We start from the raw sequence: 16,021 nt of genomic DNA, 5'->3' as shown, positions 1-16,021 counted from the left end.
ATGGGCATCGTCTTCGTCACAAAGTCGAGCTAGAGCAAGGGAATTCTGCCAAAGGACGTCATACCGTATTACGGCGAGCATCTGTCGCTTGCTTTAGAACTAGTCAGGGCGTCAGAGTCATCGACGTCATCAAAATGCACAATAACGTCTTTGCATATGCTTCGGCGAGCTTTAGATCTTATCAACGAGTATTTATATGGGAAGAGATTCAGGTAATTCCTCAAATCAATATCCAAACATCACCTTCAATCGACTGCAACAAGACATTTACATACAAGCCATCAACATGACTGAGAACACCAACCCCGGTAACTTTGCCAACCGGTGAGCGCTTCTAATCCCTCTGCTATTTCCAAATGGTGTTTCTGACTCGCCCAGACCCAAGGAGGAGGTCCAAGAGATTGCTTCCAAGGGTGGAAAGACCTCAACGGGCGGATTTGCCAGCATGGACCCCGACAAGCTGGTTAGTAAACACTGAGACGATGCGAAGAGTAGTTGCTAACAGTGCCAGCGCGAGGTTGCTTCTGAGGGAGGAAAGGCTTCATCAGGTTCTTTCGAGCCTGGTAGTGAGAAGGCCAAGGAGGCTGGACGCAAGGGTGGTCTAAAGTAGTCGTAATGTATATGATTCAATGACATAGACGAGCTCTTTGCCAATAAGCGAAATTGAAATTAATTCATCTCATACACTGTTATTTGTACTGGTGAAGCTATCCAAACAGAAAACTCTGCATCATCAGGTGAATTTGTGCTCAGTCCAGCAGCAACTCAAGACCCAAGTACTCTAACGTTAATATGAATCAACTGAAGTCTAGAGGATAAGTGACCGCGAAGTCCTGGAAAGTGCCGCTTATCGTGATAAAGCTGGCTGTCAAAGTTAATCTTTCCAACCCCTCAGCCTCATGCCACGATGGTGCAATATTGGCGTCAGTCTGAACTGGAGCCTTGTCGTATTCTGTCCTTATCCAGTGCGATAATGACCTGTATCTACGTAGATGGCGCTTGTCGGATGAATAGCTCCGTCCTGCAAAGGGACCTCAATGTCACCTCATACGCATTTCGTGGAGGCATGGCGCTCGGCATATTTTGAATACCACGTTGCAGCTAGATCAAACTGCCGTGAAGAGGAGCCGCTGACGCAGTCAAGTTGAGCTATAATACAACCGCCTGCCAAAATTTTCGGGTTTCCTCGCGAGGAACACTTGCAACACTATCTCGACTGAAATCAGATACGAACAAAACATGTCGTCGTCGCGAAAAGTCTGCGTCACAGCCGCTGACGGAAACACGGGCTTCCTAATCGCCGAGTTGATCCTCAAGCATCGAGACTTTTCCAGAAAAGTCTCCGGCGTCGTCGGTCTGGCCTTGGACCCAGACTCGGACCATGCAAAGGAACTGAAGGAGCTGGGAGCCACCATCGTCCGTCATGAACCCGGCCGTCTCCGAGTTATGATAAAGGCCCTCAAGGAAACTGGATGTGATACCATTTGTCTGGTTCCGCCGGCTCATGAGCACAAGATTGAGATTTGTGAGGAGCTGGCGAGGGCGGCGAAGAAGGCGGATATTCCGAATGTTTGCTTGATTAGTTCGGCGGGATGTGATTATGCAGAGAGGGATAAGCAGCCTCGACTGAGGGAGTTTATCGATTTGGAGAGTTTGGTGCTCGAATCCAAGGGAGATCCGAGCACGTCGACGGGAACCTCTGCTTGTGTTATCCGGCAAGTTATGTACATGCTTGAGATGGAATGTCTGTTGACGTTTTAGTGCCGGGTTCTATGCTGAGAACCTGCTTCTCTACGCTCCGCAGGCTAAGGAAGAGGGTATTCTTCCACTGCCCATCGGCGAAAAGCACAAGTTTGCTCCAGTAGCGCTTGGTGTAAGGCTAAGCCATTGCCAACCTCAAGTACACACTAATCAATTTCTTTCTGGTAGGATGTTGCCCATGTTGCTGCCCATGTACTCACAGGCAAGGGAAAGCATGGGTTCGACGACAAGCATCGAGGACAGATGATGGTGGTGACTGGTAAGTTGTTTTGTTGATTTCAGTTGTTCATACTCACAGATGGCCTCTAGGACCGACGCTCTGTGCAGGAAAGGAGTTGGCAGCAGCAGCAAGCAAAGCCCTTGGAACCGAGTTGCAGTTTGAGCACATCGCCCAGTAAGTCCTGAAGTCTATGCCGCAAGATGCGATCTAACTTCAAGTTACAGAGCGGAAGCGAAAAAGGTTCTCAAGGCGCAGTCAGACATTGACCAGTCTGAGCAGCAGTACATTCTCGAGTACTATAGTCTTGTCCGTGAGGGGAAAACCAACTACGTCGCCACCACTGCGTTTCACGATGTGACTGGGGAGCATCCCACAGGGGCAGAAAACTTTTTCCAGATGTATCAGTCTGAGATGCGACCGAAGAAAAAGGCCAAGCATGAGCACAAAGGATGAAGGGAGAGGAGAATTTTGGAGCACAACGCATGCTGCATTTGCTGGAATGGGTGCAAGGGAGGTTAAGGGCCGCTTCAAGCCCGCTCTACTGAAGATTTTGGTGTTTTGACGTTTTGTCTTATCAAAAGCGTCTGGTATGACATGAAATTCATGAATCATGATCGAATTATGTACAAGTAACGAGTTCTGATTCCCAGCTGAACCTCATCGAGTAGTGACTGTTGTTCCTCTTTTCAGATCCAAACTGGTTGGTTTCCTTACTATGTTGCGCCGGGCCCGCCTTATGAACGGTAACTCATTTACATGATCAATATGGGGGTGTCGGTGCTAACAATCTCGGTCCATCTCCGAGTGCCCTGCATAGACCAGATAGTCTTGAGTGCTTGCAAAGCAACAGGGATGCTACCAAAACCCGTGACCTGGTAAAGCGACTTCAACCGTCCAGAGAAGAACTCTCGATGCTCTGGTAGAATGCTCTCAGCGGCTGCGATGAAATATGTCCAAACCAGAGCATGTGCACCTTTGGTGCTACAGTCCAGCCCGAGAACCTTTTGCCGCATCTGCTCTATCAAGTGGATGGATTCGTCCTGACTGAGCGAGGATTCGGCACGTCTTCGGTATATCCCGCAGGCATCGTGGATGGCCGATCTCATGAGCTCCATATTAGTGTAGTGCTCTGAATCTGGGCCGAGATCTGGGTATGACATGAAGTCGAGGTAGTCGTCGGCTGGCCCAGTGAGAATCCTGAGTCCCTTTCTCTCGTCTGAGAGGGGAAAACCAAACAGTTGGAACCTACTTTACAGTCAGTTATGCCTGATCAAACCCTGGAACAGCAAGGGCTTACATCTTGATCTGTTGCAGGAAAAACTCCCTGAGGCTCCGTGGAAGTGCAGCAATGGATTCCGGAGACTGGGCGAGACAGTTGAGCATCTCTAAGAGGTAGGTGTAGTTGTCGGCGCCTGTGATGGTCTCGCCAACTAGGAGGACCAAGATTGTCGCTAGAGTATATGGGTTGAACAGCTGCTCTGGTGTGAGCTTGAGAGAATCTCTGCGGAGTTTTGTGACGATGGCGTGATGACCTGCTTCTGCTGCGGGTCGAAGTCCTGGGGCTTTTTGTGCGAGATGGAAGGCTGATACAACTGAGACAGCTCGTTCGAGGACTTCGTCCTGGCAGGCGAGGGGGAGGATGATGTCTCGGTAGCCGTTGCTGAAGCTGTCTAGCACAACCATGACTGGGGCTACAGTGTTGGCGACTGTTTATGTTAGCCAACTCGATCCAGACATATGGAAAGTAGAAACCTACAATGACTGAAAAGCATTCTCGTGCGAGGGCGAGAAGATTCATCCGGTGCTGGACGAAGAGGCGTTTGATATGCATAAGGAACCATGACGGTACATCTCTCAGATGGCGTGTCTGACACTTCGGACACACTGTCATCAGTGCTCGGAGACGCCGAATCTGGCACAGTTTCCGGACTGCTGGTAGAAGACTTCTCAGACTCTTGAGATCTCCTAACGCGCCCCTTCTTGACACGCTGTCCAGCATCAACCCAGCGATAACTCTTTTCAGGTTGATTGAAAACGATGCTGCTCTGAGATGCGCTAGGCCTCGATGCGAGGGTCAGCGTCTGAGTGCCTGGCGTCCTGGGGTTCACGACCATGTGGCTGCTGAAGCGGCAGCGAAGACCCTGGCCGGAGCAGGAGATGCCCTTTTTCTGGCACTTGAGGCATTCTGGCTCTGTCTTGTCGCACTTGAGGCGCCGCTTGCAGCATTCGTAGCATCCTTGGAGGTGTCAGCATGGGAGGGTTTTATAACGCGTTGGACGGTGGCTACCATTGTTTCTTTTAGCCAACGACATCTGCAGGGGGGTTGTTCAGGAGAGAGCAGAGCCACGTCTCTATCGTGTCCTCAAAGGAGCAGGGTTCAAGCAGGTCAAGGCATGGGTTGGAGACTCGTGTTCTTTGCTTTTGACGAGGTTGTTGTCGGTTATTGTATTGGCTCATGCCGAGAGCTGAGAGTGGGGATTTTTTTTTTGCCCCCGTGACAAAGACGAAGCTCGAATCTTCATTCGTGGGGTTCGTGATTGGTAGATTGGTTGACAGCCTGGAGGGCGCTAGAGCCCGATATGGGCACCTCAACCGGGGTCGCCGGGGAGTTTCGAGGTTGCTGACGGTATTTGTGAAAGTTGCGTGTGCATTAACTGGATTAAGATAATAAATTGCTATAATAAGGGCTTGTGAAGATTGGTGCTGACAGCTTTACTCAACAGAGATGGTGTTGAAGAGTCATGGCCGAAATTAATACCGAGTTTGCAGGAAGAAATGCATGTGATTGTCAACCACTATTAGTAACGTTACAGTATGTCAATAGAGTCAAGTGCCGAGGATCTATGAAACTGCCCTTCGGAGCTAGAATAGTATTATCCAGGGGCGTTTCAGCTGGAACATTCAACCCCATATGCCAAGATTCTTGGTTCAGCTTACTGGGTTAACCATTGTTTACACACCTGACCTACGCCATGCACATCCGTTGAAAGTTCTAAGCCCGCTTGATTATAGTCTATTTATGAGAGTCTTTTTCACAATTCTAGCAAACATGTTGTTCTGTTGCCATGCAATGTTTCATCTGAAACAGCGTCTCAGACATGCGCCCTGGTCTGTAAAGCGGTTGCAGATGCAGGCCGCTTTGGACCCAGTAGCTGTGTCACCTGCAGCTTCATCTCCTACCTTGACGTTTGGGCACACACGGTTGCAACACAAAGTAACTATACCAAGCACGCGAGTCGAGAAATAAACGAGACACCAGAATATCAAGATGGTTAATCGCCTAGCTCCTCTCAAGCATAATAATCAGCTAAAGATATATAATAATAAGGTAAAGCCTTTAAGCTTCTTTGCCTGTTCTTATTATACTCTATTCCTTATCTTTAGGGGAGGAGAAGCTAAAGGTTTATATTGGTGTCTCTCTTTTTCATCGACCCGGCTGCCAAAGTCTCGGTTTTTGTAGAGGGTGCTATTCGAGGTCTTTCATTATAGCTGATCGTGGGTATTCAAGCCACTCATGCCACTCTGACCTGAGATACTCCTCGATGAGACCTAATATGTACACTCCAGCATCACCAACCTGCCACATGCTTCTTCCATAATGTAACAACAGAGCGTAATGGCCCAGAAGGATTAGAACCTCGGGTCTCCTGATTCCCAGCAGGTTCGTGAACTCTGGCGGTGCAAGCATCGTCCATGTGAATATCATCCCAAACCGGTTTGCCCCATCAGGCAAGGCGTCGAACCCGAGCTGTAGGTAGTTGATTGCTGTTAGACAGGCTTCCCTCTCCTCCTGGCTTAGACCTTCTGCCTTTTCTATCAGCTCCTTGATGCGTTGGCAGTGATTGCCTCTCGGAGGTTGTGAAGTGTTTCCGGAGCTCCATGAAAGGATCGGTTCCAGCTCTGACTCCAACAGCAATGGCCATGCAGCACGAACAATAGTATAGATACTACGGTTCATCTCTATACACTGCACGTAATGAGCCAGGAAGCCTTCCAAGCCCCCTGGTTCCCGTCTGCAAAGAGAGTCGGCCAGAAGGTGATGACCAAGAGCCACCGAGAAGAGGAGGATTGCCACGCAGTTGGAGCGGTTCACCTCTGGTCTGGTGGTGTTGAAGAGGGATACGGCGCGGGTCTGGAGGGTGACAGCTTGGTGGAGGTAGTGAGGGGCGCGATCTGGATTGAGAAAGGCTAGATGGCGGGCTGAAAAGGCGAGCAGCTGATATAATAGATACGGAGCTTCCAGACCCGTCTTAAGAGCAATGGACAGGGTTGAGAAGGTGTCTTGGAGGTCATCGCCGAGGTTGAACACGCCCTTGTCGGCTGTTAAGTGGATTAAAAGTTCCATATGGTCCAGGTTGATGATGTCGTCGGAGTTTGGGGCTATGGGAGTGACGTCAGGTGCTGGAGTAACACCGGATGACGAACTTGGACTGTCGACTGGACTTTTTGGCCGTTCATCTTGAGAAGAGCTCAAGGGGTTCTGGGTTGGTGCTTGGGATGTGAAGCTGCAGTTACGGCCAGAGACGGTGCAGAGACGGCATGCCGGACGAGTTTCATCGCACTGATTCGTCAAAAAGATGTGAGTTAGCTATGGGACATATAGGTTGCATCGTTTAGAGCGAGTACCTTGACGTGCCGTTGTTTGCTGTCATTCAACGTCAGTACATGCTCAGGGGTAAAGCCGGGTACATGGATCCAAGCCACAGCCTTAAAACTCACCACTCTGTGCAACCTCTACGGGACTTTTTGTGGCTACGGCGGAGCATCTGGTAGTAGAGGGTGGTGGGATGGGGATGATTAAGATGGGGGAACAGGTACTCTCCGCGCAATGCGTGATTAGGCCAAGATCCACAAGACTGGATGTTTATACGAGAGGCAACAGGAAAAAGGACGCGTTGATAGAGACATTAGGAGTGAAGAAGCTGACTTGCTTGTGGAAAGACGCATCATCACGTCGCAAGGGCACTTGGTCGCTAATCTGTCAGAGGAGCTGTACCCCTGTTCAAGCCACTCGGAGCTAAACCCAACACGGGAATAGATCAGGGCGATCCCTCGTAAATCTGATTAGCTAACACGCGTGTTTGTCTTTTTTGCCGTCTACCCTGGATGGGGCTTGGATGTCCAGGTTGAGTGGCAGGACATTTCTACGAACACGCGTGTCAGCAACCGAGATGGGAGTAAGACTATTGGTTGATCGTATGGGGAAGAAAGGCATGGGATGAGATCGTGGAGGTTATAAGGGATGTTACCGTCCCTGATCACCCTTCTTAGTTCTTGACGCCGATAACACGCCATTGAATCATATCCAAGTCGACAATATCCGAGTCATCGAATCACTATCCACTCGAAACGTTCAAACATCAAACTAGGTCAATACCGAATATCAGCCCCCCTCTAAGCATGCCGACTTTGCAAAAGTACAAGGGCCTTGTCTACTTGTGGCAATACGTGCCCAGTCTCCCAGGCTCCATAATATTCACCATCCTCTTCACCGTCATCACCGTGGCACATGGATGGAAAATGTTTAAGACGAGACTATGGTTCTGCATGCCATTCTTTATTGGCGGTATATGTGAGTTTGCTTATAGACTCCAACTGTTCGGCTAGCTTACGCCGTGTCTTAGGTGAAGTGCTTGGATACATCTTTCGAGCAGCTGCTTGGAACGCTACTGAATCATTGATCTTTTACATCATGCAGGCCATTTTCCTGCTCATACCGCCCGTCTTCTTCGCCGCAACGCTGTACATGGTCTACTCCCGTCTCGTCAGAGCCCTCCGAGGTGAAGAGTTCTCGCTCATTTCTCCCCGTTGGACGACAATCATATTCGTCATCGGCGACTTGGCGACTCTCAACGTCCAATCTAGCGGTGCAGGTATGCTAGCCGACGACGACGACAACAAGGTCGCGACTGGCAACAAAATCGTCGTTGCTGGGTTGATCCTCCAGGTTCTTCTGTTCATTGGCTTTATGATCTGTTGTCTTGTCTTTCACTTACGGTACAAGGCTCATCTGACTGAGAGCTTCACCGTGAGCCATGTTCCGTGGAAGTCGTGCCTGCATATGCTCTACTGGACATCGATGATGATCTTGGTGCGGAACGTCTTTCGGGTGATCGAGTACATTATGGACAAGGACGGATATCTCCAGCAGTACGAGTGGCCGACGTTTGTTTTTGACTCGGTGTTGATGTTCCTGGTCATGGTTGCCTTTTACATATGGTATCCGAGCAACCTTCAACCCAAGTCGAGGGAGTCTATGGTGGAGCTCATGTCGAACGAGGGCGGTAATTCTCCCGAGCACTAAGACATCACTAAGACATGATTGGGCTGGTCTGACTCGTTTCTTGAATCGAGCAAACTCTGGATTTTACGGGCACTTGTTGGCCCCAAGGGTTATAATACGGTGGCATAGGGAGGTTAAAGGCTACATTGGCGAGTCTGGTGACTGAGTTGGGCTCGTATCTTCATTTGTTTTCTTTCCTGCTTTTCTTACGTCCTAGTTTCTTTTGTTGGCATTTATACATCTTATTTTAAATAGAAGGAATACCCGGCATCTACGGTAGCGAAACATACAATTTTGGCTGGAGTCTTTCTCAGATGGGAGAGTGAAAGACTCGTATGGAGATGAATGACCTCTGGGCTTGGATTAAAGGTTGAAAGAGTTAGGGCTAAACCAGAGGAGGTTGTTTGAATGCAGCCACATGTGTAAATTGATAATGATATAAATGTTGTTGACTCCATGTCCAAGGCGGAATGCAAAGGCCAACCCGACCTTTTACGAAGAAAGATATGCTATGAGCTCTGAAACACGTACAGCAGTTCTATAAATACTTTTTGTGTACAAGAAAGAGATCCCAACTGGTCACTTCAAACGAAGAAAAGACAAGACCGTCTCACGCCAACTTGGGCTTCGCTGGAGACTCGACCAGGTCCCTTCGAACCGACATGGCCGCGCGAGTTCCTTCCTCAATCGCACCATCGATGAAGCTTCGCCAGCCGAGAGCCCAGTCTGAGCTAGCAAAGTAAATGTTGCCTTGCTGGGCTCGCATGTCTGAGAGGTGGTTGGAAAGGAGGCCGGGGGCGGAGAAGAACCTGAGAATCGTTAGTCAAGTTCAATGCTCAAGGACAAGGTTGCTTACCAGGCGCCCTTTGCAAACTCGTCTCGGGACCAGTTGTGGAAGACCTGAAGACGTTAGATGGGCTTCTATATCCGTTGCACTTGACTTACTATGCGCTGGATGTCCATTGGAACCAACCCCTGCAGGGCCTTCTTGGTCTCGTCAATGTTATCTTCAGGGTGAAAGTGCTGATGCGTTCCACCGAAAGCAACGATATGGGTGTTACCAGCTGGAGTGGTTCCATCGCCAAGAGCGTAGTAGAGATTGTTGTGAGGGTAACTGATACCAGTGTAGGAACGCAAATCTTTCTCGCGAATCTCGGCGTGAACCTTGATACACTGGTTGACATGTCCAATGTCTGCAGCCGTCTTCTTTCCCTTGAGCAAAGGAGGATCAAAGGTGACGGCGTTCAAGACGTTGAGGGGCATGGCGCTGATCAACTTCTTGGCTCGGTAGGACTGGCCTCCCCGAGTGGTTACTGTCACGCCGTCCTTTGTGCTCTTGACGCTGGCAATAGGCGAGTTGAAGGAGTAAGTCAAGTTACCACTGGCCAGTGCTTCACGGAAGAAGCGGATAGCAAAGCTTGACTGACCACCACGGAACTTGTACTTTACCAGATACCGGATGCAGCCGTCGTACGAGTACTCGCAGAGAGCCCACCAGTGCAGAAACTCGAACAGACTGGTTGTTTCGAGGGTACCGCCGCTGCAGAGCAGAACAAAGGCCTCAACACCGATGCGCTCGTTGGGTGTTAGGGAGTCTTTGATCTCGTTGATACGGTCCGCGACGGAGATCTTGTCGTATTGGAGGGCTTCGGGTGTAAAGGCGGCAGAGTGGGGATAGGGGATGACTCTTCTGCCTAGGTCGCCGTCGACGTTGACCAACTTGCGGAGACCAGAGTCCATGATGGCGTCCTGTGATGGTGAGAAACTGATAGTAGGCTGGGGCAAGACTGTACTGACCTCTTCTTCGTGGCTAAACTGCTGGGTGCCATCAGGGCCAGCCAGGAAGTATTGGTTGACGCCTCTTGTAAAGTCGTACGAGATCTCAAGTTCATCCTGCATCTGGTATCGGAGGATCTCTCTCCAGATGTTGGGCTGGCCCCAGTAGACCCATGTACCGCCCATCTCGAATGGGTATCCGCCCATGTTGGATGACCATGAGCGGCCGCCGATGCGATCGCGTCCTTCGAGGAGGAGGACCTTGAGGCCTGCAGAAGATGATGTTAGTAGGCATCCATAAGCACAAGAAGAGGGGAGTCTTGCCAGATACAGAGGTGTCTCGAGAGGCTGTGAGTCCGCAGTATCCTGCACCAACGACAATTACATCAAAGACATCTGGTGATGCATTGTTGAGGTTGGTCGGAGGTTGAATGGCACCAATGCAGGGAACACCAGGCTTGAGTCCCTGATCTTGAGTCCAAGAAAAGCCATCTCTGGAAGACATATTGAAAGAGTGCACAATGGTAATTTGCGAGTGATTGGAATCCTGAAGAGCTGAAAGCCATTCACGGGGAAAGGGAGCCATTATGTACCCTTTGCAACCACCACGGACCGCTCAGAAAAAGCTAACCAAAAGGTCACAATCAACATCATGCTGATACCAGATTTCCCTTCAAGGAAATTCCTCGAGTGCCTGTATCTCGGGAGTTGATATCATCAAGATCACGACCCCTGCCGCCCATGCGGACCTCTCGCAAAATTACCTCTTTGGGTTCGTCGTTTATCCATCAAAAGGACGCTAATGCACCCCGCGTTTTGACACCGTCAACCGGGAATGCGGAGATTCTCGCAAAATTACCAGAAGCGGTAAACATCCCTCGTTATCAGAGCGCCACCTTGTCAAGCTAGACGTTGTGGCGATGCGATATCGTTGATACAGAACTACTTTCAACCTCCTCATCTTGTCTTGGGACCTGATTGTGCCGTTGGCCGACACGGTCCGAACTGTCCGAGGATCAACGAGGGGGTCTTAGACACACGTTGCTTGTGTGACGGCTGGAGGAAGATAAATGGACGGCTTGTTCCCGTGCCAAAGCTCTTTGACACATCTGACAACTTCCATCAAAAATGTCTGAATCGACTCTATCGAACCCCCATGAGGGCCACCTGCAGCCTCGACTGTCGAGGCTCACCATGGTGGCCATGGCCTTTGCCATCCTCAAGTAGGTACTCCTCCTCAAACAAAAGGCTTGATGACTGACCGATGTGTAGCACCTGGATTGCCCTCGCTGGATCCATCGGTCTCGTCCTCCCCTCGGGCGGTGCCGTATCCCTCGTCTACGGCTTCATCTTTTGCGTCCTCTGCAACTTTGCCCTCACCGCGAGCCTTGGAGAAATGGCAGCCATCTGGCCAACGGCTGGTGGACAATATCACTTTGTATTTGCCTTGTGCACTGAGAAATGGAGGCGGGTCATGGTACGGACATATACATCCCTGCTTGATCAAGTTGCTGACATGCGGCAGAGCTTCTGGGTAGGCTGGATCAATATTGGCGGCTGGCTTGTCGTCGTTACCGTCCAGGGCTTCTTCGCTGGTACGTGGACTCTATCCCAGTGTCGTATATATGCTGACTTGGGACCTAGCCCAGTTCATCTGTGCCGCTGCCGTTGTGGCCTCCAACGACAAGTTTGTCGTGACGCAATGGAGCACCTACCTAATCTTCCTGGCCATCCTCACCTTTGCAACCATCGCCAACATTTTTGGTAACAGAATTCTCGGCCGATGGAATGATGCAGCACGTAAGTCTCTTATTACATGTTGGCAATTCCCATCTGACTTGTGCAGTCTTCTGGTCCGTCTTGGGCGTCATCATCATCGGCATCGTCCTCCTCGCCATGTCCAAGAAGAGCGATGCGTCCTTTGTGTTTACAAACTTTGATAACCAGACTGGATGGTCTGATGGCATGGCATGGATCCTTGGCCTGCTTCAGTCGGCGCTGTCACTTATTGGCTTTGATGTCGTGCTGCACATGGCTGAGGAGATGCCAAACCCTGCTAGAGATGCACCCCGAGCAATGGTATACGCCATTGCAGTTGGTGGAGTTACGTGAGTCTTCCAAACACCTCTCCACTATAAATCCTTGCTAACCGGTGCAACAGTGGCGGCGCCTTTATCCTCATCATGCTCTTCTGTCTCCCTGATATTGCCGCAATCTCTGCATCAGCTACTGGCATGCCCATCGTCGAGATGATTCTCTTGGCAACAAAGAACCGAGCAGCCACAACTATCTTGACCCTCATGCTAGCCGTTTGCTTTATCAACGGCACAAACGCAAGCACGACGAGCGCAAGCCGACTCCTCTTTGCCATGGCTCGTGACAAGGGCATCATCTTTCCTGATTACTTTGCCCACATCCAGCCTGGCCTGAATGTTCCGATTCGAGCAATCATGCTCTGCTACCTTTTTAACGTTGCGTTTGGTCTTTTGTACTTGGGCCCTAGTGTGGCCTTTGGAGCTTACATCTCTTCGTGCACGATCTTGCTCAACGTTTCTTATGCGTTCCCTGTCATCACCCTGCTTATCCGGGGCCGAGGAATCCTAAAGGCGCATCAGAATGCAGACACACCTTTCAAGCTAGGAAGATGGGGATACGCAGTTAACTGGCTTGCTTGTATTTTCGTCGTCGTCACCTCCGTTGTAAGTCCGACTCGACTTTGTTCCAGTATTTTTCTGACCCCAACTAGTTCTTTTGCTTTCCGACAGCAATTCCGGTTTCGGGAAACACAATGAGTAAGTGGTGCCGATGGAGTGCTCGTGTATGCTGTGCTAACACACCCTAGACTATGTGTGTGTCGTTATTGGCATCTTGGTGGTCCTCATTGCCCTCTACTGGCTGTTCTACGGGCATCGCTTCGAGGGACCGGTAAGTACATCATGCTCATGTAAATTAAATATTGTAATCCTGACTCTTTGTGATAGAAATTCGATGTTATTCTGGGGGAACAGACAGAGAGCATCATAACTAACTCTCGCCGGCGGACGGAGGACAAGGAGAAGGGCGTTATCGACCAGAGTGGTTGAGAGGAGGGAGTGAACGGGGTGAAACTGATCTAGGCATAAACCCAAATTGACTTTTAATTGCATGATTTCTGGTGTGATTCTCGTAGAAAGTTGCAACCTTCTCTCAACCTATTCTGGTTGCTAGTTGAACCACGGTTGTGAACGATTGGCTTCGTGATCTGGCCAGCTTAGCGTGGGGTTATAGAAATTGGATCTCCCTGAAAGCCTTTGTTTCCCTCGACAAACCCAAGGCGCTCTCTACTATTTAACGCTGCAACATTTTGGAAAAACAGGCACTGATATTGGCCGATTGCCTTGTTCTGATCTTCCCAGACGGGTGCAAAAGTGTGTGAATCTAGTCCATTGTGCAATGAAGCGCGAAGCGCTAACTATAAAGGGTGGCTTGTGGATAAAGCCACTGCCCGAGTTGGTGTAGCGGAAATATCCTGTTTGGCGCGCAGTTCAAAAAGCATAAAACTGTGCCCTTTAATAAGGGGGTCAGGGAGCTAGGTTCGACTCCTAGACTTGGGTCTCTTTTTTGCAATCTTCACTTTCAATCAATGATTTAATTCTTCTGCTGTTGTCGCGCAAGTCTGCCCCTCTTACTTGTGATTGAGGCGTGACACGGGCTAACCGTATACAGTACTTTGTGGGTCCACGTACAGCCAGCCTGATGTTGTCGTATTCTTGTTCGAATCCAATTCTCAGCATTTTTGCTCACTGTTTCCTCTGTGTCTCCCCTTCGTTTTGGCGTATAAGGATTTTCAGTCGCATGATCCATCAAGTTGTCCCCATAGGCCTACATGAATTGGGGTAATAAGAATGGTGACTGGCGGGATGAGAAGCCCTAGGAGAGAGCAGGCACATTCGGGAGCTGGTTATCGCAGCTTCAATTGCAATTAGAGGCGAACCCCAGTCCATTCACCGCCCTGGTTCGCTAGCTTACTCATCCAGCGATAGCGATGTTAGATAAACCGAACGGATGATGCTGACAGTCTGACCACTTGTAAAAATTGTTCTTGGTGTGCTCTCAGAAGGGCAAAAAGCTGCGACGCACACTCCAATGGAGTCTCTATATGGCAGCTTTCGAGCTCTGCCGCTCTCCATTTCGATCCCTCTTACCATCAGCCTCGTCATTGTCATCGCCATTGCCCGCAATGTGATTGGGCAGCTGTACTTCCCCGACCGGAACCGACCGCCCGTCGTCTTTCACATATTTCCGTTCATTGGCAGCAGTGTTCAGTATGGAATCGATCCGTACAAGTTCTTCTTTGACTGCAAGGCCAAGTATGGGGATTGCTTTACCTTCATCCTGCTCGGGAAGCCGACTACCGTCTTTCTTGGTCAGAAAGGGAATGAGTTTATCCTCAATGGCAAGCATGCTGATTTGAACGCCGAGGAGGTATATGGAAAGCTCACGACGCCTGTTTTCGGCAAGGAAGTGGTATACGATTGTTCCAATGCGAGGTTCATGGATCAAAAAAGAGTATGTTCACCCAACCCATTTCTTGTCCTCGTCTGACCACCTGTTAGCTTCTGAAACTTGGCCTGACTACGGAAGCTTTACGTGCTTATATCCCCAAGTTTGTCAAGGAAGTTGAAGACTATGTCAACACCTCGCCCTACTTCAAAGGAGAAACTGGACAAGTCAACATCACCGAGGTCATGGCTGAAATCACCATCTACACCGCTTCTGGGTCATTGCTGGGCAACGAGGTCCGCTCCATGTTTGACAGCACATTTGCTCTTCTCTACCGCCACCTCGACGATGGATTTCAACCCATCAATTTCGTCATGCCGTGGCTTCCTTTGCCGCAGAATCGACGTCGCGACCACGCCCGTAATGTCATGGAGGGATTGTTTGCCAACATTATTCGACAGCGTCGCGAACAAGGGAACCAGGGTGATGAAACCGACATGATCTGGACCCTTATGGATGCACAGTACAAGGATGGCACGGTTCTCCCGGACATACATGTCGCCCGGCTGTTGATCGCTATTCTCATGGGTGGTCAGCACAATACAGCAGCCAGCGGAGCATGGCTCTTCCTCAACCTCGCCCATAAGCCGCATCTGGTCGAGGAAATGTACCAAGAGCAGCTTGAGGTTCTTGGCTCACCACCAGCTCCGCTGACTTGGGAAAACGTGCAGAAGCTGACGCTCAACGGTCAAGTCATCAAGGAGACTTTACGTCTACACAGCCCCATCCACTCAATCATGCGCGAAGTCAAATCCCCCATGCCTGTACCGGGCACCGAGTGGGTTGTTCCTCCATCGCACACCTTGCTCGCATCCCCTGGCACTCTTGCACGATCTGCAGACTTCTTCCCTCGACCCCTGGAGTGGGATCCGCATCGCTGGGACAAGGTTGACCCCCTCGAGAAGCCGGTGGATGATTCGCAAAAGGTTGATTACGGGTTTGGCATGATGAGCAAAGCAGTGAGCAGCCCGTATCTACCCTTTGGCGCTGGAAGACATCGATGCGTTGGCGAGCACTATGCGTATGCGCAACTCGGTGCTATTGTCGCCACCTTTGTGAGACTGCTTCACATCGAACAAGTTGACCCCAAGGCGTCGATTCCGGCAACAGATTATTCGGTGAGTTCTGATGTATCTTCTCATGTACTCTGTGCGCTAATAGTAGTCCACAGTCAATGTTCTCCCGACCGATGAATCCTGCGATTATTAAATGGCGTCGTCGCAAGCCCGAGTAGAGAACCTGTGGGATATCCGATCAAAATGAACCGGGCGTGCTGAGGACAACAGTGGGCCACGTACCAGATGAGCTATGAGGGGATCACGTTGGTGGATTGTGGTGATCTGATCTAATCGGAATTGAACCTCTTGCCGGTGACTTGGATAGATTAAATGTAAAAGATGACGCGAGATATAGAGTGTAAGCGAATCAATACACGGAAG

The 16,021-nt window shown here is 50.1% G+C and overlaps 6 protein-coding genes and 1 pseudogene across 7 annotated transcripts, besides 1 other annotated feature; 5 read left to right on the top strand and 2 right to left on the bottom strand.

The window, feature by feature from the left end:
• Positions 1–286: 286 nt before the first annotated feature.
• NCS57_00785200 (uncharacterized protein) lies at positions 287–610 on the top strand (the record flags this gene model as incomplete). Its single annotated transcript, XM_053057688.1, has 3 exons — positions 287–324; positions 379–463; positions 512–610. 3 exons carry the CDS (start codon positions 287–289, stop codon positions 608–610), a joined length of 222 nt encoding a protein of 73 aa, XP_052913883.1.
• A 629-nt stretch (positions 611–1,239) lies between these two features.
• Positions 1,240–2,434, top strand: NCS57_00785100 (NmrA domain-containing protein; the record flags this gene model as incomplete). Its single annotated transcript, XM_053057687.1, has 5 exons — positions 1,240–1,715; positions 1,762–1,873; positions 1,930–2,020; positions 2,071–2,155; positions 2,206–2,434. The coding sequence occupies 5 exons, from the start codon at positions 1,240–1,242 to the stop codon at positions 2,432–2,434; spliced, it is 993 nt and encodes a 330-aa protein (XP_052913882.1).
• A 299-nt stretch (positions 2,435–2,733) lies between these two features.
• Positions 2,734–4,293, bottom strand: NCS57_00785000 (Zn(2)-C6 fungal-type domain-containing protein; the record flags this gene model as incomplete). The annotated part of the gene is made up of 4 exons (XM_053057686.1): positions 2,734–3,226; positions 3,279–3,687; positions 3,738–4,217; positions 4,269–4,293. The coding sequence occupies 4 exons, from the start codon at positions 4,291–4,293 to the stop codon at positions 2,734–2,736; spliced, it is 1,407 nt and encodes a 468-aa protein (XP_052913881.1).
• A 3,088-nt stretch (positions 4,294–7,381) lies between these two features.
• NCS57_00784900 (uncharacterized protein) lies at positions 7,382–8,285 on the top strand (the record flags this gene model as incomplete). Its single annotated transcript, XM_053057685.1, has 2 exons — positions 7,382–7,553; positions 7,606–8,285. 2 exons carry the CDS (start codon positions 7,382–7,384, stop codon positions 8,283–8,285), a joined length of 852 nt encoding a protein of 283 aa, XP_052913880.1.
• A 589-nt stretch (positions 8,286–8,874) lies between these two features.
• Positions 8,875–10,545, bottom strand: NCS57_00784800 (Amine oxidase; the record flags this gene model as incomplete). The annotated part of the gene is made up of 5 exons (XM_053057684.1): positions 8,875–9,073; positions 9,121–9,164; positions 9,210–10,013; positions 10,062–10,309; positions 10,365–10,545. The coding sequence occupies 5 exons, from the start codon at positions 10,543–10,545 to the stop codon at positions 8,875–8,877; spliced, it is 1,476 nt and encodes a 491-aa protein (XP_052913879.1).
• A 623-nt stretch (positions 10,546–11,168) lies between these two features.
• Positions 11,169–13,123, top strand: NCS57_00784700 (uncharacterized protein; the record flags this gene model as incomplete). The annotated part of the gene is made up of 9 exons (XM_053057683.1): positions 11,169–11,263; positions 11,313–11,517; positions 11,566–11,635; positions 11,685–11,840; positions 11,887–12,148; positions 12,202–12,739; positions 12,787–12,832; positions 12,883–12,965; positions 13,022–13,123. 9 exons carry the CDS (start codon positions 11,169–11,171, stop codon positions 13,121–13,123), a joined length of 1,557 nt encoding a protein of 518 aa, XP_052913878.1.
• A 1,006-nt stretch (positions 13,124–14,129) lies between these two features.
• Positions 14,130–15,816, top strand: NCS57_00784600 (annotated as a pseudogene). Its single transcript has 3 exons — positions 14,130–14,588; positions 14,636–15,700; positions 15,754–15,816.
• Positions 14,130–15,816: a sequence feature.
• Positions 15,817–16,021: the final 205 nt, after the last annotated feature.

Source organism: Fusarium keratoplasticum, chromosome 5 (assembly GCF_025433545.1).
Source record: "Fusarium keratoplasticum isolate Fu6.1 chromosome 5, whole genome shotgun sequence".
NCBI lineage: Eukaryota > Fungi > Ascomycota > Sordariomycetes > Hypocreales > Nectriaceae > Fusarium > Fusarium keratoplasticum.
Note: the sequence above shows the minus strand (reverse complement) of the source record. Positions and strands in the feature narration are given on the sequence as shown.